Source organism: Onthophagus taurus, chromosome 7 (genome assembly GCF_036711975.1).
Source record: "Onthophagus taurus isolate NC chromosome 7, IU_Otau_3.0, whole genome shotgun sequence".
Classification (NCBI taxonomy): Eukaryota; Metazoa; Arthropoda; class Insecta; order Coleoptera; family Scarabaeidae; genus Onthophagus; species Onthophagus taurus.
The window spans coordinates 464312-488340 of record NC_091972.1 but is presented as its reverse complement, the minus strand read 5'-3'; the positions used below and the strand labels follow the sequence as shown (position 1 = coordinate 488340).

The following is a 24029-nucleotide window of genomic DNA, read 5'->3' as shown; positions in this document are numbered from 1 at the left end:
TGTTATCTTGATTCATTATCATCAATTTTTAAGTAAAACGTTTTTCTCTATCACCTTTATTTTTCTACTTATACCAGAATTTAACGCAGATGATTGTCAATTTTGATATTTTGAGAATTTCAATTACGGAAAAGATTTTGCTAAGAATTGAGCTTCTTTTAAAACAACGTGCTGCAAATAGTAAATAGCATTGAAGAAGCTAAGGTTTAAAACATTCAAATCAGTACTATCCGATGGCTGTCAGCAATTCTGCATCGTTTTCATAAGATGCGATGTTGCATTATCTTGTTGAACATAAATTGTCTAACTCGATGTTTTTGGTCACCATTGTTCTTCTTGTCCGGTTCTTGCTACTTCTTTTTGCAGGTTCTTTATGCACAAAAGGCCAGAGTCCTATTTTGACGTTGAAATACTGAATTTTAGCACTGTCATAACTTAAATTTTGAACCGTTTACTTTTACAGCGTCTTTCTAGTTCTGCTTCGTCTTTACGTCACTTTAGTACATTTCGTGACAAATATCTCCCATAGTTTTGGCACAATGAGTATCTTGTAATTAAATTAAAATTACATTAGATTATATTAAATGGATAGAAACTCGTTAATTCTCCAAACTTTCCTTAATCGATAAATTTTAGAGAAATGTTTACCATAATTTGGGACAAAGGTATCTTATATCGTCATCACAATTGCTGTATCCAGAAAGTTTAATTCAATTCAAAGGATTATTATGTTATAGTTAAAATTATTAAGTATGAATAACAAAGTTAATGCATAAATGGATCAATATATTATTATATCAAACCTAAGTAGTATTAAGTAAACAACTTCCATTTATCTTATCCAAAACTGTTTAATAACAATATTATATTTTTTAAGCTGTTGCTAGAGTATCATTAGATACAAGATTAGGATGTTTGAAACCAAATTTGGCTAAAAATTCGGAACAAAAAAAAATAATCAACTCGATCCTAACATTTTTTAAAAACGTCCCTGAAGTGGAACTTCGTTTTCCAATTTGGCGACTCTACCACAACAAAAATTTCAGGGATTACATAGCCGCGTTGGAAACGTTCAGAACGTAAGTATTATAGTATCTTTTAATGGTATATAACTATACATAATAACGACCCATAAGCAATTCTTAAAACGGCCACTTGTTGTATCTCGTTATATCACCACTGGCACAGTTCAACGTGCGTTATATAACAGTTGTCGTGAGTATAAAATGAACCCGTAGCTATGTGGGTTACGTTTCCGTAAACGTAAGCCGATTTTACAAAATTCTGGATGCCGTAGGTGTCTTGAACGGAGCTGGATGCCGTTCAATAGGTCATAAAGATTTATTCTCTTTTAAATGTCTCTCGAACGTGAAATATCGACGAAAAAAGGTGCGGTTTTTGTTTGTTATTTAATCTTTAACGGCAGATGTGTACATTTTAATTGTGCACATTTCTTCTTCGTTATATCATCGATCATGTAACAAGTTCGTTCGCCAGCCTCCTTCGAATCTCTAGCATAATAGAATCGAAAGTACGCGAGGAGAAAGATTCTCGGCATAAACTTGGCATTGAAAGTGATCGTGAGGTAATCGGCTGTCTAGAACGTTAAACTCTTTCATTACTTAATAGTTTGACATACTTTTACGAACGAGAAAAAAATATTTTTCATTTTAAATTATTTCCAGATTATGTGTTAACCATATTAATGAAGCAATACAAAAAGATGTTCCAGGAAGAACATCGATTGTTAAAAGAATTGTTGAAAGAACTGGTAGTCCTAGATTAGCGACGGTTTTAGCGTTAGATTTCTTTTTAGTTGGAGTTGATACAGTGAGAAAAATTAAATAATTAATTAATAATTTTTATTTTATGATTTATTTTAAGACATCAATAACTATAGCTTCAACTATGTATCATTTATCACAAAACCAAGAGAAACAAACAAAATTGTACGAAGAATTAAGAAATATTATCCCAAATTTGAATCAACCTGTTAATTTATCTTGCGATTTATCATATTTAAAAGCGTGCGTAAAAGAAACTTTGAGGTATTTTAAATCTTTTTTTTAATTAATTTTTTTAAATTGAATTTTTTGTAGGTTAAAACCGGTGGTTTTGGGGAACGGAAGAAGTTTACAATCGGAAAGGGTTATTGATGGATATTTAGTACCAAAAGGAGTAATTTAATCGGTTATTTAAGATTAAATAAATGTAATTGATTTTTTATAGACTCACGTTATTTTTCCGCATTTAGTGGTGGGTAATTTGGAGAAATATTTTAGTGAGCCGAGTAAATTTATCCCGGAACGTTGGTTAAAAGAAAACAAAGATGCGGAAAAATTTCATCCATTTGTGTCGCTACCATTTGGTTATGGGCGAAGAGCTTGTTTAGGAAAACGATTCGCCGAGGCGGAGTTGTATATTTTATTAGCGAAAGTTTGTTTTGTTTCTTCTAAACACCCATTCATTCGAATTTTATTCGTTTTAATTTTATTTTCAGATCTTTCGCAAATACAAAGTGGAATATAATTATGGAAAGATGACTTACAAAGTTGTCCCGACTTATACACCTATAAATCCGTTAAAATTTAAACTTACAAGACGAGAATAAAATATTTTTTTTTATTATTATACTTTAATGCTAATTTTAATACAAATATAGTACAAACGAATTTTATTTCATGCACTCCTCGGGAACCTCCGAGAATCCTGACATATTTGCGCATTCCAACTCATAATCATTATACTCTGAGCTTGTTATAGAAATTTCTTTTTTAATTTGATTACCGTTTTCATCGACGCATCTACAAAATCCTCTCCTACATTGCATCGGGCAATAATTACCATTTTTTAAACATTCCGGTTTTTGTTCCGTGGTTATGCTTCTTGCGCGAGCACAAGCTTAAAAATTAATAATTTATACAATAAAAACAAATAAAAACATTTTTTTTATAGTTTACTTACCACAATTCATTATTTTAACCATATCTGTATAATCATTTTCATTTAGCGATACTTTAAAACCTTCTAATTGATTACCTTCAGGGTCTGAACAATAATAACTAAAATTATTAAATTATTATTAAAAATTATTTAATGAAAAGTGATATTAACCCTTTTGCATCATTCATAGAAATGACAAAGTGTCTATACAGAGTAATTTAAATTCGACCCCAATCATTGGGATCTCAGAATCCTACAGAGATACAGAAACGGTTAAATGAATTCGATTTTCACACCAAAAAATAGGATAATTAATTCTGATTTCAATGATATATCACACAATGTATTTCATTTAAAAAAACATTGAATTATTCACAAAAAAGAATAAACCTGATGATAGTTTCACGAAAACCATACGTCGGAGAAAATTTCTAGTTGTGTCATGACATTTTTCATAAAAAGTTGCCTTAAGAATGTTTTTTCAGATTCATGAAAAAACGAAAAAGTCATTTTTTTTGTTTTTCGGCCATATGTTAACCCTTTGTGTCCCAAGAAGTCAAAAATTTTGAAACTTTGTAACAGAATTAAAACGCTATCAAAATACACTCAGTAAAGGCCTTTAGAATCAATTTTAGCAAAATATGCAATCCCCCCACTCCAGGGGGATAATGGTACTTCAGAGTACCGTCAAGCATTAGAATAGTATATTAAAAAATAAGTTTCGTAAGACACGTTTGAAGTGCACGAATTCAAATTGAAAAACGAGTGGCGAAGCCACGAGTTTTTTAATGAATGAGTGCTTTAAGTCTTATGAAACGTGTTTTTTATGCTATTTTTTGTAATTCGCGTTTTTATCCCTTTTTTTTAACAAAAATAAAATAAATTTTGACAATGTAGGGAAATAGGTATGCAGCAGTTGGTAACACCGTAACACTTGAAAATAGAAATTTGAATTGACAATTAGAAACTGTCAAAACACAAAATGTATTCACCTGAAAAAAGTGTTTCATGTACACCTCCCAAAATAAGAGAAATTGCTCAGTGTTCAATGTCCTCATCATTGTGGACCTTGTATTCGATGCTAAGAACGTGTTTAAACATCCATAGACAAACATTGTCACATTGACAACTAGAAAAATTAATGACCCAATGTCACCAACTTGAACTGGTTCCATAAAATGTTACTAAAATCTCATTACAGCATCGGATGCTGTAAAGAGTCTCATTACAGCACCCGTTTGAGTACTGTTATAGCTTCCATTACCGTAGCGAATTACAAAAAATATATTTTAGTGATGTTGCAGTATACAAAAACTTTTATTGCTAATATAAAAATAATACACTTTTTATTACGTTGGAAAATAAGTAATACTTGCTTTAGCTAAATCACATTATGACATTCAGAAAAAGAGTTCTTTCACTACAACATAAATAAACATTGCACGCAGTACATTTTGAGTGGGGTTTAGCTTTGGCAGAACGATTTTCACAACTTCTTCTTAATCAGACCTATATCTATAGAACGACAAAAATCTGATAGAATATTGAGAAAAAACATATTGAGCAAAAACTAACATTTTCACATAGTCGTGTTTATTGAAATTAAGAAATGAAACTTATTTTAAATGGAAGCTTAAAGCTTTCTCTTTAAAATGATGTATAATAATGGTTGTGTTGGATCACAAAAATGTAGAGGAAAAAGCATGTTGAAATTAAACTTACATTTTTGTATAACCTAAAAATGTCAAAAAGGTACCAATTTAAAAATTCCTGGAAGCCGTATTTAATGAAATTAAGGAATGAGACTTATTCTAAATTAAAGATCAAAGCTTTCTCTTTAAAATGATGTATAATAATTGTTCGGTTGGATAAGAAAAATATTGAGGAAAAAACTAATGACATAAAACTTACATTTTCGTATAACAGTGTCAAAAAAGATGCTGATTATATAATTGAGGAAGCATGTTTCTGTAAAACCAAGAAAAGCCTGTGCCACCACTTCTTGGAACAGCGGTCGGTTGCATACACTTGTCGAAGTTGATCTGCATGATCTACCGAACGCAGTAGTTGAAGGACAATCCTTTCACCTAATCCATAAGTTTGAAGTTTTTCTTCAGTTTCAGGAGATTTTCCCTCATACACATCAAATTTCTATATGTACCCTTTTTTATCTGCTAAGCACCTGGCTTATAACCCCTTTTTATGGGCCCCTCTCTTTGAAGACTATCATGGATTCATCCACAGCAAACTGCCTAGTACCATGATAATAACTGTAAAAGTGACGGTTAAGTATTTCAAAATACGGGCGGATCTTGTATAGTTTATCCGTATTATTCTTGGAATGTTATCGTTGATATGCAGATATGATAAAATCTCCTGAAACCTGTTACGGGTCATTGTTCATATGACAAGTGATACATCCCCAAGTCTTCAGCATTACTCCAGAAGTAATGTATTTATAGCTTGGCAAACTGTGATAACTCATTAAGAAATGTATGGCAATATTTTCTTTCAAGTTTAGCATTTTATTCCTTTGGGTGGCGTACAAATTACTATAAAGTATCACCAATTATTCCCTCTGGATAATGATATCCTAGAATTTCAGTCTGTTTTTCCCGTTTTCTCCATTTTCTACCAATTTCTGCCTTGTTCTTCTTGTTGGGCCCTTTGCCACGTATTTCTACTACTTCACTATCACTTTCCTAATTTTCATTATTTAGTTGTTCTAGTTCTTCATCTTCCAGCATAGGTACCCCACTAACACTAGTAATAACAATGTCATCTTCTATTTCTCAATCTCAATATTGTACCTGTTATTATCCTGGCGGTACTTTTACGTACCAAACACAAAATGTACCTTTTTTCGGGATAAAAATAAGAAATGTTTGAAAATTGAAACAAATCACACCTAATAACCATTTATCAAAGAGATACCTTTTTGAACAACAAAATTCAACAACACTAAACTTCTAACCTTTCATCTGGATGAATAAGTTTAAATATACCTAAAAACCTTGCAGTGCGGATTGCGTCATTTTTTATACAGATTCTTTCTTGTATAGTAGAAAGTACAGACAGCTCTAAATTCACCGAATAGATGACTACAGTTTAAAATGAGTGTTTAAAACTACCGGTACTTTAAAGTACCGTCGGGACACAAAGGGTTAAAAATTAAAACGGCTAGATCCAAAAACTTAGTTGAAAAATGATGAGCTCTAAGATACGCAACTTTGCCCCCATTTAACCATTTCTATATCTCTTATGGTTTCTGAGATCGCAATGGTGGAGGTCGAATTTGAATTACCCTGTATAGCCATTTCTTTCCTGGATGTTTTAATCACTAAGAAGACGAACTAGAAATATTCGAGTTAAGCTATGCGTCTTTCAAGACGGCTAAACCCAAATATTTCTAGGTTTAGTGCAGAGCTAGGTCGGATACAGGAAGAAAGTATTCGAATACCGGATACTTACAATGTATCCGAATACTTTTTTAAAAAAGTACGGATACTTTCTCCATAAATTAAGTTAAATTAATATATTGTCATCCATATTTTACTTATAGTGACTCCTAATCTTTTCAATAATGTATTAATGCCGGTTCTGGATCAGGAGCGGCTACTTGTGACGTCACGCTCCAATGTTATAAGTTATAAGTATAGGGAAAGTGACCAACTTAAATCTGGGGGGCCAAAAAGTTACTTGATTTAGGTTGGTTGAGTTCAAGGCTACATTTTTAAGTTAGGTTTCCCACAGAACTCTACAATTTTAAATTTTTTTTTAGGTAAGCGTCCGCTACGTCACCAGATTTAGTTACTTTTCCAATACCAACCTAAATCTAGTAACTTTTGGCCCCCCGGATTTAAGTTGGTCACTTTCCCTATACTTATAACATTGGAGCGTGACATTACAAGGAGCCGCTCCTGATCCAGAACCGGCATTAATACATTATTGAAAAGATTAGGAGTCACTATAAGTTGGTGAAATTTAGTGTACACTTGCTAGGAAATGAGTTCTTTGAATTTTTTCTAAAAGGGGAAATTTAGTGTACAAATTTTAGTCGGAGAGAGACCTCGATTTTCTCACAGTAATAAAAGAGAAGAACAACTAACTTCCTTCCAACATGTAAAGCCACAATTATTGATGTAGTCACAAAAGATGTACAGTATGTAGTAGAAGAAACTGAAAAAAATGAGGATTCAAACACTCTGGTGTATATGTACGTGTGTAATAATAGAATCTATATATATATATAAATGAATGTTTGTCTGTATGTCCTTTATAGAATCGTAAACTATGCATTTGATCATGTGATGATCTTTAGCAAAGTAGTTGTGCATGAGCTCACGAAGGTTTCTAAGTTGGTACGACCAATTTTCGATAATTCTCGAAATCAATAAAATGACTCAAAATGAATTGAATATTTGCGTAATGTCTTTCCTTCAAATTTATTTTAGTTGGTGGCGTAGAGATTTTAGCCATCTTTAGAGACATGCGGGTAAACCCAAATGAAGTCCATTTTGGGGCCACTATTGTTCTCTACTTATACATCTGATTTTGACCAGGTTCTTGAGCATTCGCAGATTCACTTGTATGCAGACGATACACAGCTTCTGCTGAATTTTAATCCAAATAATTGGGTTGATGCCTGCATAAAATTTAACTCAGATATAGCATTATTTTCTGATGTTGCGAAACGCCATGAACTTGTGCTAAATCCATTTAAGTCTTCTGTTCTTCTGTTTTCCGGTAGTGTCACAAGGAGAGCGATTAAGCCTTTGATATCCGGTCAATTGGTGGTGGATGGCAAACCTCTTACTGTTTCTGATGATATAAAAATTTTAGGAGTCACATTGGATCATCAGTTGAGGTTTGAGGAGCATGTGGCCAGGTGCTTGAGGGGCGGGTATGGCGCCCTGCGTCTCTTGTATGCCCATAGGGATGTCTTAAGTGAAAAATTAAAAATTATGCTGTGGTTCTAAGCAAATTAAATCACTGCGACGTTGTTTATGGTCCAAATTCAACGGAGGCGAGTGGGCGTCGTATCCAGAACCTCCAGAACGGTTGTCTGAGGTTTATTTACGGATTTCGTAAATATGACCATATTAGTCATAAGTTGGCAGAGACTGGGTGGTTGAACATGAAGAACAGACGTAAACTGCATGCAACTTGCGTTTATTATAAAATTATTAAATGTCAGCGGCCTCCTTACGTGCTGCAACGCCTATCTTTCAGAAGCGATGTCCATAACATTAATATAAGGAGGAAAGATGTATTGACGGTACCAAGCCGCGCTCCGCACCGATCCTTTTCCTACCAGATAGCTAAAACATACAATGATCTACCGATGAACCTTATAGGATTGAACTGTATTTCGTTCAAGAGTAAATTAAAATCCTCCCTCCTGCTTGAGTCATCATGATTTTTTTATATTATATTCTGAGTTACGAATGTATCGCTTTATACTGGCATGTCGTCGTATTTTGTTATTTTGTTTTTTTCGTTTTGTTTATTAGTATTGTTAAAAACATTCTCATTTTTGCTTTATATATATTTTTTCTATATATTCTGGATTAAGTGGAAGAGCAGTTGGTTAATAACCAAACTGAACTTCGTCCAGAAAATAAGTCTATTTTCTAAGAGTGTATTATTATTTTCTTTCCTTTTTTTTGCGACTTATTAATAAAGGCATTATTATTATTATTATTATATTCTTCTTCTAGGCCTAATGTTAGTTTTAGTGACAGTGGTAGTTAGCGCTAGTTAGCATAAGATATCACTATGTTGCATATTTTTATTGCACTAAAACTAGAACTAACACTAGACCTAGGGCTAGAAATATTCGGCTAAACCCGATATTTTCTAGTTCTAGGTCTAGTGTTAGTTCTAGTTTTATAGTAGCACTATCACTAGAACTAACACAAGACCTAGAACCAGAATCATTCGGGTTTAGCCGTCTTGAGAGACGTGCGGCTAAATCCGAATATTTCTAGTCCTCGGTCTAGTGTTAGTTTCAATGATAGTGCTAGTGCAAAACTAGAACTAACACAAGACCGAGAACTAGAATCATTCAGGTTTAGCCGTCTTGAGAGACGTGAGGCTAAACCTGAATGATTCTAGTTCTCGGTCTAGTGTTAGTTCTAGTTTTATATTATCACTAGAACTAACACAAGACCTAGAACTAGAATCATTCGGGTTTAGCCGTTTTGAGGGACGTGCGGCTAAATCTGAATGTTTCTAGTTCTCAGTCTAGTGGTAGTTTTAGTTTTACACTAATACTATCACTAGAACTAAAACAAGATCTAGAACTAGAATCATTCGGGTTTAGCCGTCTTGAGAGACGTGCGGCCAAATCCGAATGTTTCTAGTTCTAGATCTAGTGTTGGTTCTAGTTTTATATTATCATTAGAATTAACACAAGACCTAGAATTAGAATCATTCAGGTTTAGCCGTTTTGAGAGACGTACGGCTAAATCCGAATGTTTCTAGTTCTAGCTCTAGTGTTAGTTCTAGTTTCAGTTGGTATTCAGCTTCAAATTGTAGTATTTTTTATTCAACCTGAATGATTCTAGTTCTAGGTCTATTGTTAGTTCTAGTGCTCATTTATGTTGTTATTCAGAGTCAGGTTATTGTATATTTTTATTGAAGTAAAACTAGTTTTAGTTGTTATTGAGCACTAAGTAGTTGTATATTTTGAACACTTTGTTTCTGAAGGAAGTTATAGTTCTAACTAGTCTAATATATAATTGGATAATTTATTTATTTATCTCATGTGGGTACAGAAACAGGTCAAACCCAATAACACTGTACCAGAAACAACCAATTGTATACAAATAGAATTACAGTATATCAAATCAAATATCAAATGAACGCTCGAGGCAACACACCAACTGCGGCAAAGAGCAGTTTTTTAAAGGCATAGAAAGAATGTTGAAACAGATCTATGTTAACACGATTTGCTGATCTTGCCATACTCAATAAAAGAGTGTTTTGACAGGCATTGGTTCTAGGAGTAGGCGTCATAAATAGAAAGTCAAAGCGAAGTAATCTCGGAGGAACAAGAACACATATAGAACCAACAAGCATTGGAGAATCACATTTGTTGTTCAAAAGTTGATCATCACACTTGTTACCATACGAAAAGAAGTGCAAGTTGATTCGAAATCTATGTATTGAACGGAAAATTTAAAACAAAGGTATTTAAGGAATTTAGATTGAATACGACGCTGCAAAAGTTAAGTGTGCTGTAGACATAGGCAAAATAGAGATTTCTAATTGCATCAATGTTAGAAAAAGCTACCGTGGATCTCATAATAAATCCTAACATACGCAAGGCTTTGGAGACAACAGTATTAATATGTTTATCAAATAATAATTTATAATCAAATGTAACACTCAAATCTCTAATAAATGAGGCACGTTGCAACCTCTCGCCAGCGACGCTATAATTGTAGTGGATTGTGTTCACCCTCCTAGAGAAGGAAATAATATTATACTTTGGTAAGTTTAATGAAGGGCGATTATTTAAGCAAAAAGCATATAGATTGTTTAAGTCAGATTGCAGTCTAGAACAATCAAGAGGTGAGGAGATACGGAGAAAGAGTTTTAAATCGTCGGAATACATTAAACATTGGGCATAATTAACGACGTCAAATATGTCGTCAACATATATATTAAACAGTAAAGGACCCAGATGGCTACCATGTGGAACACCAGAAGGAACCAACACTGGATTAGAAAAAAAATCATTAACCGAAACAATTGGGCATCTCTCCTTCAGATAGGAAGGAGGATTCACTCGGTCGAAAACTTTACTAAAAAAGAAGATATATTCAAGCAAGTTACTCTCAATCGAGCGACCAGCAAAAAAAAAACATGTTGTCTACAATTTATTTTAGACTTAAGGGCAAAGATAATATCTAAATCTTAATTAATAATATCTAATCAGTTCCGTTTGATAACGTGATTTCCGGTGATAATGGCCAGGAAAAATTGGCGCATATCTCAGTTTATGATGCAAATGAGTTAAACTTACGAGTCTTTGGTTTTTTGAACTGGAGCGTAATATCCATCTAATTGACAAGTTGGAAGTGATATTCCAAAAACAACGTAATCGACCTCTTCTTCAAAAATACTAGCAGCTTCTAAAGTGTCTAAATATTCTTTTTCGCAAGGGTTATAATAATTTTCTTTATGAATTTCATAATCAACTAAGAAATATAAATATAAATAAAATAAAACGAAACATTTTTAGTAACATTATTTCTTATACTCACAACATGGTAATGTCTCATTAGAAATCATAGTGATATTTACTGTGTCTTGAGAGGGATAAGTAAGCGCACCATCAACGGCATCAACACAAAAACATTCATCATCTATACATTGCACAGTATCATAATCTCCGTTTGATTGGCAACGTAAAAATTCACCAATTTTTAAATTTCTTCCAAGAAATGTTGAAACCTCTTCATAAGTCGCTGAGCAGGCTAAAAAACGTTGGTAATTTAAAAAAAATTTTGGAATAAAAGTGTATTATTACCGCAGTTTAAAACGTGGTTAGCTATTGAAGAATACGGAATATCGCCGAAAATTCTTTTATTTTCATTACTACGACAATAACAACTAAAAATTAAATAAAAATAAAGTTGTTTTGTCAAAATAATTTTTTTTTAAGTTACTTTTCACCAGGAATACATTTGTAGTGTCCATATAAACCTCTCCTATCGCATATTTCACGCAGTTCCATATGGCCAATTGTATCGTTATTAACTTTTTCATCGAAAGCGAATTGTGCTTTGGTACATTCAGTATTTGCTGAAATTAATTTTTATATTAACGACACCAAGTTAATTTTTATTAAATCAAAATTAAAATTATTGATCAAAAGTGTAATTAAAACTTTAAATATAAGTAATGTTACAAGATGCAACAATAAATCCGATTTAAATGGAAGATGCCACTCTAAGTACAACCTCTTTTCAGTCGAGACATATGAAATATGAAACACAGTGCTAAAAGGATGGGGAATGACAATGGGGCGAAGAACAAATAGAGAACAAAATGGGGAAAGGAAGTTACTTAAAGAAGTACCTACTTAGAAGTAACTACAGATTAGTGATGGAACGGATATTACAGGAATTAGTATATCTTTTAGGTTTTGGACACTGCAGATAATAATCAAGTTGTTCCACCCTAATAGGACTTTTTTCATTGAATACAACTTTATTTATATCAAGTTTGTCATTAGTAACCTCATTGTAACAATCCCAATACGATATATAAAATCTCTTGTTGCAGTTTCGGCTAGTTTTCTTCTCTTCGCTTGTAATTCATCATCACATTCATTACTAACAAACTGCCGAGGTTATCACTTTCAATTATTGATTAAAGTATCCTCTTTTTAATGCAACAAGCCGTTTTGTAAAATCGCTTTTAGTTCTTGAGAAATAAATTTTTGAAATGATTGACAATTTTTTCGAATTTTTCAATTTTCGCCGATTAAGTTTTAAAAATTCGTATAAAATTCATTTTTTGGAATATGAGTATGAAAATGTCCCAAAGAGTTAATAAAAGTGTCCACTTTCTAATGAACTAACACGATTTGAAAAATTACTTGTACTTTTTGAGAAAACAGTATTTGAAGTTTTGATAAAATTTTCGATGTTGCAATTTTCATGGATAACTTTCAAAATTCGCTATAAAATTAATTTCTTGAAGGATCCTTGTGGAAATATCACCAATTATTAATTATAGTATCCTCTTTTTAATGCAACAAGCCGTTTTGAAAAATCGCTTTTAGTTCTTGAGAAAAAAATTTTTGAAGTGATCGACAATTTTTTCGAATTTTGCAATTTTCGCCGATTAACTTTCAAAAATTCGTATAAAATCCATTTCTTGGAATATGAGTATGAAAATATCCCAAAGTGTTAATAAGAGTGTCCTTTTTCCAATGAACCAACACGTTTTGAAAAATAACTTTTAGTTTTTGAGAAAACAATATTTGACGTTTTGATCAAATTTTCGATGTTGCAATTTTTAATCGATAACTCTCAAAATTTGCTATAAATTTAATTTCTTGAAGGATCCTTGTGGAAATATCACCAATTATTAATTATAGTATCCTCTTTTTAATGCAACAAGCCGTTTTAAAAAATTGCTTCTAGTTTTTGAGAAATAAATTTTTGAAATGATTGACAATTTTTTCGAATTTTTCAATTTTCGCCGATTAAGTTTTAAAAATTCGTATAAAATCCATTTCTTGGAATATGAGTATGAAAATTTCCCAAGATGTTAATTAAAGTGTCCTCTTTCCAATAAACCAACACATTTTGAAAAATAACTTTTAGTTTTTGAGAAAACAATATTTGAAGTTTTGATCAAATTTTCGATCTTGCAATTTTCATCGATAACTTTAAAAATTCGCTATAAAATTAATTTCTTGAAGGATCCATGTGGAAATATCACCAATTATTAATTATAGTATCCTCTTCTTAATGCAAAAAGCCGTTTTGAAAAATCACTTTTAGTTTTTGAGAAATAAATTTTTAAAATGATTGATAATTTTTTGAATTTTTCAATTTTCGCCGATTAAGGTTTAAAAATATGTATAAAATCTATTTCTTGGAATATGAGTATGAAAATGTCCCAAAGTGTTAATAAACGTGTCCTCTTTCCGATGAACCAAAACGTTTTGAAAAATAACTTTTAGTTTTTAAAAAATAAATTTTTGAAATGATTAACAATTTTTTCGAATTTTTCAATTTTCGTCGATTAAGTTTTAAAAATTCGTATAAAATCAATTTCTTGGAACATGAGTATGAAAATTTCCCAAGATGTTAATTAAAGTGTCCTCTTTCCAATGAACCAACACATTTTGAAAAATAACTTTTAGTTTTTGAGAAAACAATATTTGAAGTTTTGATCAAATTTTCGATCTTGCAATTTTCATCGATAACTTTAAAAATTCGCTATAAAATTAATTTCTTGAAGGATCCTTGTGGAAATATCACCAATTATTAATTATAGTATCCTCTTTTTAATGCAAAAAGCCGTTTTGAAAAATCACTTTTAGTTTTTGAGAAATAAATTTTTGAAATAATCGACAATTTTTTCGAATTTTTCAATTTTAGCCGATTAAGGTTTAAAAATACGTATAAAATCCATTTCTTGGAATATGAGTATGAAAATGTCCCAAAGTGTTAATAAAAGTGTCCTCTTTCCAATGAACCAACACGTTTTATAAAATCGCTTTTGGTTTTTGAAAAATAAATTTTTAAAATGATTGATAATTTTTTGAATTTTTCAATTTTCGCCAATTAATTTTTAAAATTTCGTATAAAATCCATTTCTTGGAATAGGAGTATGAAAATGTCCCAAAGTGTTAATAAACGTGTCCTCTTTCCAATGAACCAAAACGTTTTGAAAAATAACTTTTAGTTTTTAAAAAATAAATTTTTGAAATGATTCACAATTTTTTCGAATTTTTCAATTTTCGTCGATTAAGTTTTAAAAATTCGTATAAAATCCATTTCTTGGAATATGAGTATAAAAATTTCCCAAGATGTTAATGAAAGTGTCCTCTTTCCGATGAACTAACACATTTTGAAAAATAACTTTTAGTTTTTGAGAAAACAATATTTAAAGTTTTGATAAAATTTTCGATGTTGCAATTTTCATCGATAACTTTCAAAATTCACTATAAAATTAATTTCTTGAAGGATCCTTGTGGAAATATCACCAATTATTAATTATAGTATCCTCTTTTTAATGCAAAAAGCCGTTTTGAAAAATCACTTTTAGTTTTTGAGAAATAAATTTTTGAAATAATCGACAATTTTTTCGAATTTTTCAATTTTCGCCGATTAAGTTTTAAAAATTCGTATAAAATCCATTTCTTGGAATATGAGTATGAAAATTTCCCAAAATGTTAATAAAAGTGTCCTCTTTCCAATGAACCAACACATTTTAAAAAATCGCTTTTGGTTTTTGAAAAATAAATTTTTAAAATGATTGATAATTTTTTGAATTTTTCTTTTTTCGCCAATTAATTTTTAAAATTTCGTATAAAATCCATTTCTTGGAATAGGAGTATGAAAATGTCCCAAAGTGTTAATAAACGTGTCCTCTTTCCAATGAACCAAAACGTTTTGAAAAATAACTTTTAGTTTTTAAAAAATAAATTTTTGAAATGATTCACAATTTTTTCGAATTTTTCAATTTTCGTCGATTAAGTTTTAAAAATTCATATAAAATCCATTTCTTGGAATATGAGTATAAAAATGTCCCAAGATGTTAATGAAAGTGTCCTCTTTCCGATGAACTAACACATTTTGAAAAATAACTTTTAGTTTTTGAGAAAACAATATTTGAAGTTTTGATCAAATTTTCGATGTTGCAATTTTCATCGATAACTTTCAAAATTCGCTATAAAATTAATTTCTTGACGGATCCTTGTGGAAATATCACCAATTATTAATTATAGTATCCTCTTTTTAATGCAAAAAGCCGTTTTGAAAAATCACTTTTAGTTTTTGAGAAATAAATTTTTGAAATAATCGACAATTTTTTCGAATTTTTCAATTTTCGCCGATTAAGTTTTAAAAATTCGTATAAAATCAATTTCTTGGAATATGAGTATGAAAATTTCCCAAGATGTTAATTAAAGTGTCCTCTTTCCAATGAACCAACACATTTTGAAAACTAACTTTTAGTTTTTGAAAAAACAATATTTGAAGTTTTGATCAAATTTTCGATCTTGCAATTTTCATCGATAACTTTAAAAATTCGCTATAAAATTAATTTCTTGACGGATCCTTGTGGAAATATCACCAATTATTAATTATAGTATCCTCTCTTTAATGCAAAAAGCCGTTTTGAAAAATCACTTTTAGTTTTTGAGAAATAAATTTTTGAAATAATCGACAATTTTTTCGAGTTTTTCAATTTTCGCCGATTAAGTTTTAAAAATTCGTATAAAATCCATTTCTTGGAATATGAGTATGAAAATTTCCCAAGATGTTAATAAACGTGTCCTCTTCCCAATGAACCAACACGTTTTGAAAAATAACTTTTAGTTTTTGAGAAAACAATATTTGAAGTTTTGATAAAATTTTCGATGTTGCAATTTTCATCGACAATTTTCAAAATTCGCTATAAAATTCATTTCTTTAAAGATCCTTGTGGAAATACCCCTAATTATTAATTATAGTATCCTCTTTTTAATGCAAAAAGCCGGTTTGAAAAATCACTTTTAGTTCTTGAGAAATAAATTTTTGAAATAATCGACAATTTTTTCGAGTTTTTCAATTTTCGCTAAGTAAGTTTTAAAAATTCGTATAAAATCCATTTCTTGGAATATGAGTATGAAAATTTCCCAAGATGTTAATTAAAGTGTCCTCTTTCCAATGAACTAACACATTTTGAAAAATAACTTTTAGTTTTTGAGAAAACAATATTTGAAGTTTTGATAAAATTTTCGATGTTGCAATTTTCATGGATAACTTTCAATATTCGCTATAAAATTAATTTCTTAAAGCATCCTTGTGGAAATATCACCAATTATTAATTATAGTATCCTCTTTTTAATGCAAAAAGCCGTTTTGAAAAATCACTTTTAGTTCTTGAGAAATAAATTTTTGAAATAATCGACAATTTTTTCGAATTTTTCAATTTTAGTCGATTAAGGTTTAAAAATACGTATAAAATCCATTTCTTGGAATATGAGTATGAAAATGTCCCAAAGTGTTAATAAAAGTGTCCTCTTTCCAATGAACCAACACGTTTTATAAAATCGCTTTTGGTTTTTGAAAAATAAATTTTTAAAATGATTGATAATTTTTTGAATTTTTCAATTTTCGCCAATTAATTTTTAAAATTTCGTATAAAATCCATTTCTTGGAATAGGAGTATGAAAATGTCCCAAAGTGTTAATAAACGTGTCCTCTTTCCAATGAACCAAAACGTTTTGAAAAATAACTTTTAGTTTTTAAAAAATAAATTTTTGAAATGATTCACAATTTTTTCGAATTTTTCAATTTTCGTCGATTAAGTTTTAAAAATTCGTATAAAATCCATTTCTTGGAATATGAGTATAAAAATTTCCCAAGATGTTAATGAAAGTGTCCTCTTTCCGATGAACTAACACATTTTGAAAAATAACTTTTAGTTTTTGAGAAAACAATATTTAAAGTTTTGATAAAATTTTCGATGTTGCAATTTTCATCGATAACTTTCAAAATTCACTATAAAATTAATTTCTTGAAGGATCCTTGTGGAAATATCACCAATTATTAATTATAGTATCCTCTTTTTAATGCAAAAAGCCGTTTTGAAAAATCACTTTTAGTTTTTGAGAAATAAATTTTTGAAATAATCGACAATTTTTTCGAATTTTTCAATTTTCGCCGATTAAGTTTTAAAAATTCGTATAAAATCCATTTCTTGGAATATGAGTATGAAAATTTCCCAAAATGTTAATAAAAGTGTCCTCTTTCCAATGAACCAACACATTTTAAAAAATCGCTTTTGGTTTTTGAAAAATAAATTTTTAAAATGATTGATAATTTTTTGAATTTTTCTTTTTTCGCCAATTAATTTTTAAAATTTCGTATAAAATCCATTTCTTGGAATAGGAGTATGAAAATGTCCCAAAGTGTTAATAAACGTGTCCTCTTTCCAATGAACCAAAACGTTTTGAAAAATAACTTTTAGTTTTTAAAAAATAAATTTTTGAAATGATTCACAATTTTTTCGAATTTTTCAATTTTCGTCGATTAAGTTTTAAAAATTCATATAAAATCCATTTCTTGGAATATGAGTATAAAAATGTCCCAAGATGTTAATGAAAGTGTCCTCTTTCCGATGAACTAACACATTTTGAAAAATAACTTTTAGTTTTTGAGAAAACAATATTTGAAGTTTTGATCAAATTTTCGATGTTGCAATTTTCATCGATAACTTTCAAAATTCGCTATAAAATTAATTTCTTGACGGATCCTTGTGGAAATATCACCAATTATTAATTATAGTATCCTCTTTTTAATGCAAAAAGCCGTTTTGAAAAATCACTTTTAGTTTTTGAGAAATAAATTTTTGAAATAATCGACAATTTTTTCGAATTTTTCAATTTTCGCCGATTAAGTTTTAAAAATTCGTATAAAATCAATTTCTTGGAATATGAGTATGAAAATTTCCCAAGATGTTAATTAAAGTGTCCTCTTTCCAATGAACCAACACATTTTGAAAACTAACTTTTAGTTTTTGAAAAAACAATATTTGAAGTTTTGATCAAATTTTCGATCTTGCAATTTTCATCGATAACTTTAAAAATTCGCTATAAAATTAATTTCTTGACGGATCCTTGTGGAAATATCACCAATTATTAATTATAGTATCCTCTCTTTAATGCAAAAAGCCGTTTTGAAAAATCACTTTTAGTTTTTGAGAAATAAATTTTTGAAATAATCGACAATTTTTTCGAGTTTTTCAATTTTCGCCGATTAAGTTTTAAAAATTCGTATAAAATCCATTTCTTGGAATATGAGTATGAAAATTTCCCAAGATGTTAATAAACGTGTCCTCTTCCCAATGAACCAACACGTTTTGAAAAATAACTTTTAGTTTTTGAGAAAACAATATTTGAAGTTTTGATAAAATTTTCGATGTTGCAATTTTCATCGACAATTTTCAAAATTCGCTATAAAATTCATTTCTTTAAAGATCCTTGTGGAAATACCCCTAATTATTAATTATAGTATCCTCTTTTTAATGCAAAAAGCCGGTTTGAAAAATCACTTTTAGTTCTTGAGAAATAAATTTTTGAAATAATCGACAATTTTTTCGAGTTTTTCAATTTTCGCTAAGTAAGTTTTAAAAATTCGTATAAAATCCATTTCTTGGAATATGAGTATGAAAATTTCCCAAGATGTTAATTAAAGTGTCCTCTTTCCAATGAACTAACACATTTTGAAAAATAACTTTTAGTTTTTGAGAAAACAATATTTGAAGTTTTGATAAAATTTTCGATGTTGCAATTTTCATGGATAACTTTCAATATTCGCTATAAAATTAATTTCTTAAAGCATCCTTGTGGAAATATCACCAATTATTAATTATAGTATCCTCTTTTTAATGCAAAAAGCCGTTTTGAAAAATCACTTTTAGTTCTTGAGAAATAAATTTTTGAAATAATCGACAATTTTTTCGAATTTTTCAATTTTAGCCGATTAAGGTTTAAAAATACGTATAAAATCCATTTCTTGGAATATGAGTATGAAAATGTCCCAAAGTGTTAATAAAAGTGTCCTCTTTCCAATGAACCAACACGTTTTATAAAATCGCTTTTGGTTTTTGAAAAATAAATTTTTAAAATGATTGATAATTTTTTGAATTTTTCAATTTTCGCCAATTAATTTTTAAAATTTCGTATAAAATCCATTTCTTGGAATAGGAGTATGAAAATGTCCCAAAGTGTTAATAAACGTGTCCTCTTTCCAATGAACCAAAACGTTTTGAAAAATAACTTTTAGTTTTTAAAAAATAAATTTTTGAAATGATTCACAATTTTTTCGAATTTTTCAATTTTCGTCGATTAAGTTTTAAAAATTCGTATAAAATCCATTTCTTGGAATATGAGTATAAAAATTTCCCAAGATGTTAATGAAAGTGTCCTCTTTCCGATGAACTAACACATTTTGAAAAATAACTTTTAGTTTTTGAGAAAACAATATTTAAAGTTTTGATAAAATTTTCGATGTTGCAATTTTCATCGATAACTTTCAAAATTCACTATAAAATTAATTTCTTGAAGGATCCTTGTGGAAATATCACCAATTATTAATTATAGTATCCTCTTTTTAATGCAAAAAGCCGTTTTGAAAAATCACTTTTAGTTTTTGAGAAATAAATTTTTGAAATAATCGACAATTTTTTCGAATTTTTCAATTTTCGCCGATTAAGTTTTAAAAATTCGTATAAAATCCATTTCTTGGAATATGAGTATGAAAATTTCCCAAAATGTTAATAAAAGTGTCCTCTTTCCAATGAACCAACACATTTTAAAAAATCGCTTTTGGTTTTTGAAAAATAAATTTTTAAAATGATTGATAATTTTTTGAATTTTTCTTTTTTCGCCAATTAATTTTTAAAATTTCGTATAAAATCCATTTCTTGGAATAGGAGTATGAAAATGTCCCAAAGTGTTAATAAACGTGTCCTCTTTCCAATGAACCAAAACGTTTTGAAAAATAACTTTTAGTTTTTAAAAAATAAATTTTTGAAATGATTCACAATTTTTTCGAATTTTTCAATTTTCGTCGATTAAGTTTTAAAAATTCATATAAAATCCATTTCTTGGAATATGAGTATAAAAATGTCCCAAGATGTTAATGAAAGTGTCCTCTTTCCGATGAACTAACACATTTTGAAAAATAACTTTTAGTTTTTGAGAAAACAATATTTGAAGTTTTGATCAAATTTTCGATGTTGCAATTTTCATCGATAACTTTCAAAATTCGCTATAAAATTAATTTCTTGACGGATCCTTGTGGAAATATCACCAATTATTAATTATAGTATCCTCTTTTTAATGCAAAAAGCCGTTTTGAAAAATCACTTTTAGTTTTTGAGAAATAAATTTTTGAAATAATCGACAATTTTTTCGAATTTTTCAATTTTCGCCGATTAAGTTTTAAAAATTCGTATAAAATCAATTTCTTGGAATATGAGTATGAAAATTTCCCAAGATGTTAATTAAAGTGTCCTCTTTCCAATGAACCAACACATTTTGAAAACTAACTTTTAGTTTTTGAAAAAACAATATTTGAAGTTTTGATCAAATTTTCGATCTTGCAATTTTCATCGATAACTTTAAAAATTCGCTATAAAATTAATTTCTTGACGGATCCTTGTGGAAATATCACCAATTATTAATTATAGTATCCTCTCTTTAATGCAAAAAGCCGTTTTGAAAAATCACTTTTAGTTTTTGAGAAATAAATTTTTGAAATAATCGACAATTTTTTCGAGTTTTTCAATTTTCGCCGATTAAGTTTTAAAAATTCGTATAAAATCCATTTCTTGGAATATGAGTATGAAAATTTCCCAAGATGTTAATAAACGTGTCCTCTTCCCAATGAACCAACACGTTTTGAAAAATAACTTTTAGTTTTTGAGAAAACAATATTTGAAGTTTTGATAAAATTTTCGATGTTGCAATTTTCATCGACAATTTTCAAAATTCGCTATAAAATTCATTTCTTTAAAGATCCTTGTGGAAATACCCCTAATTATTAATTATAGTATCCTCTTTTTAATGCAAAAAGCCGGTTTGAAAAATCACTTTTAGTTCTTGAGAAATAAATTTTTGAAATAATCGACAATTTTTTCGAGTTTTTCAATTTTCGCTAAGTAAGTTTTAAAAATTCGTATAAAATCCATTTCTTGGAATATGAGTATGAAAATTTCCCAAGATGTTAATGAAAGTGTCCTCTTTCCGATGAACTAACACATTTTGAAAAATAACTTTTAGTTTTTGAGAAAACAATATTTGAAGTTTTGATCAAATTTTCGATGTTGCAATTTTCATCGATAACTTTCAAAATTCGCTATAAAATTAATTTCTTGACGGATCCTTGTGGAAATATCACCAATTATTAATTATAGTATCCTCTTTTTAATGCAAAAAGCCGTTTTGAAAAATCACTTTTAGTTTTTGAGAAATAAATTTTTGAAATAATCGACAATTTTTTCGAATTTTTCAATTTTCGCCGATTAAGTTTTAAAAATTCGTATAAAATCAATTTCTTGGAATATGAGTATGAAAATTTCCCAAGATGTTAATTAAAGTGTCCTCTTTCCAATGAACCAACACATTTTGAAAACTAACTTTTAGTTTTTGAAAAAACAATATTTGAAGTTTTGATCAAATTTTCGATCTTGCAATTTTCATCGATAACTTTAAAAATTCGCTATAAAATTAATTTCTTGACGGATCCTTGTGGAAATATCACCAATTATTAATTATAGTATCCTCTCTTTAATGCAAAAAGCCGTTTTGAAAAATCACTTTTAGTTTTTGAGAAATAAATTTTTGAAATAATCGACAATTTTTTCGAGTTTTTCAATTTTCGCCGATTAAGTTTTAAAAATTCGTATAAAATCCATTTCTTGGAATATGAGTATGAAAATTTCCCAAGATGTTAATAAACGTGTCCTCTTCCCAATGAACCAACACGTTTTGAAAAATAACTTTTAGTTTTTGAGAAAACAATATTTGAAGTTTTGATAAAATTTTCGATGTTGCAATTTTCATCGACAATTTTCAAAATTCGCTATAAAATTCATTTCTTTAAAGATCCTTGTGGAAATACCCCTAATTATTAATTATAGTATCCTCTTTTTAATGCAAAAAGCCGGTTTGAAAAATCACTTTTAGTTCTTGAGAAATAAATTTTTGAAATAATCGACAATTTTTTCGAGTTTTTCAATTTTCGCTAAGTAAGTTTTAAAAATTCGTATAAAATCCATTTCTTGGAATATGAGTATGAAAATTTCCCAAGATGTTAATGAAAGTGTCCTCTTTCCGATGAACTAACACATTTTGAAAAATAACTTTTAGTTTTTGAGAAAACAATATTTGAAGTTTTGATCAAATTTTCGATGTTGCAATTTTCATCGATAACTTTCAAAATTCGCTATAAAATTAATTTCTTGACGGATCCTTGTGGAAATATCACCAATTATTAATTATAGTATCCTCTTTTTAATGCAAAAAGCCGTTTTGAAAAATCACTTTTAGTTCTTGAGAAATAAATTTTTGAAATAATCGACAATTTTTTTGAGTTTTTCAATTTTCGCCGATTAAGTTTTAAAAATTCGTATAAAATCCATTTCTTGGAATATGAGTATGAAAATTTCCCAAGATGTTAATAAACGTGTCCTCTTCCCAATGAACCAACACGTTTTGAAAAATAACTTTTAGTTTTTGAGAAAACAGTATTTGAAGTTTTGATAAAATTTTCGATGTTGCAATTTTCATCGATAACTTTCAAAATTCGCTATAAAATTAATTTCTTGACGGATCCTTGTGGAAATATCACCAATTATTAATTATAGTATCCTCTTTTTAATGCCAAAAGCCGTTTTGAAAAATCACTTTTAGTTCTTGAGAAATAAATTTTTGAAATAATCGACAATTTTTTCGAATTTTGCAATTTTCGCCGATTAAGTTTTAAAAATTCGTATAAAATCCATTTCTTGGAATACGAGTATGAAAATTTCCCAAAATGTTAATAAAAGTGTCCTCTTTCCAATGAACCAACACGTTTTGAAAAATCGCTTTTAGTTTTTGAGAAAACAATATTTGAAGTTTTGATAAAATTTGCGATGTTGCAAGTTTGTTGTTTTTGATAGTTCAGACAATTCGCTTCGCATTATCATGTTAATGATGCGACAAAACGGTGAATCACAAAAAAAGTAAAGTTATCAAGAATGAAACGTTATCATTATTAACGTTATTCTTATCAACTTTAATAAATAAGATAACTCACATATTAATTGACAAGTTCCTTCCGGTTCTTTTTCTACTAATTCTTCACAAGTCAATGCGTTGCCACAAACTGAACCACTCGGAGATAGTCCAACATCGCCTACCGTGCAATCATCTCCTTCAGCTAACAATTAAAATAACGCATCAAATTAAATTACAATAACCGCTTTTGTATTTACCCAAATTTTTCAAACAATAATCACAACAATTACACGGTCCCGGATATGGGAGGAAAATTCCGCTGTGTGTCGCATTTTGGATTCTACATTCTTCAGGAACGTTGTTATTTGCATTTTTGCAATCCTGTTTCTATAATTATTAAAAAAAATGTATGGGTTGAAATAAAATTTGTTTGTTTGTTCTTACGCTGCAATAATCTTTGGTACATAGAGTATTTTCGTCCGCACTATACACGGTTATTATTAACGCGAAAAGAAAATAAAAACTTACGCGTGTCATTTTACTTTCATTTAGTTCAAATAGAAATTGGATAAATAAATAGAAATTGTATGCAATCGTTTTAGTTGAAAATGATTAGATT

The 24029-nt window shown here is 29.2% G+C and overlaps 2 protein-coding genes across 3 annotated transcripts in view; one reads left to right on the top strand and one right to left on the bottom strand.

The window, feature by feature from the left end:
* LOC111420389 (Cytochrome P450 49a1) overlaps positions 1–2668 on the top strand; it is an 8297-nt gene extending 5629 nt beyond the window's left edge. Inside the window, exons 5-10 of one of the 2 annotated variants that reach the window (XM_023053364.2) lie at positions 878–1079; positions 1686–1830; positions 1885–2048; positions 2100–2178; positions 2230–2436; positions 2501–2668. In XM_023053364.2, coding sequence (XP_022909132.2) covers positions 878–1079; positions 1686–1830; positions 1885–2048; positions 2100–2178; positions 2230–2436; positions 2501–2611 — 908 coding nt within the window. In that variant the 3' untranslated portion in view covers positions 2612–2668. Of the gene's footprint in view, positions 1–877; positions 1080–1685; positions 1831–1884; positions 2049–2099; positions 2191–2229; positions 2437–2500 lie in introns of those variants that run through there. The other variant, XM_023053365.2, reaches the window with a different exon arrangement.
* On the bottom strand, positions 2611–24029 carry LOC111420390 (uncharacterized). The gene is made up of 9 exons (XM_071197808.1): positions 23855–24029; positions 23668–23797; positions 23490–23612; positions 11622–11757; positions 11483–11565; positions 11217–11429; positions 10976–11150; positions 2965–3062; positions 2611–2901 (listed from the first exon to the last, which is right to left on the bottom strand). Exons 1-9 carry the CDS (start codon positions 23945–23947, stop codon positions 2675–2677), a joined length of 1278 nt encoding a protein of 425 aa, XP_071053909.1. The 5' UTR covers positions 23948–24029; the 3' UTR covers positions 2611–2674.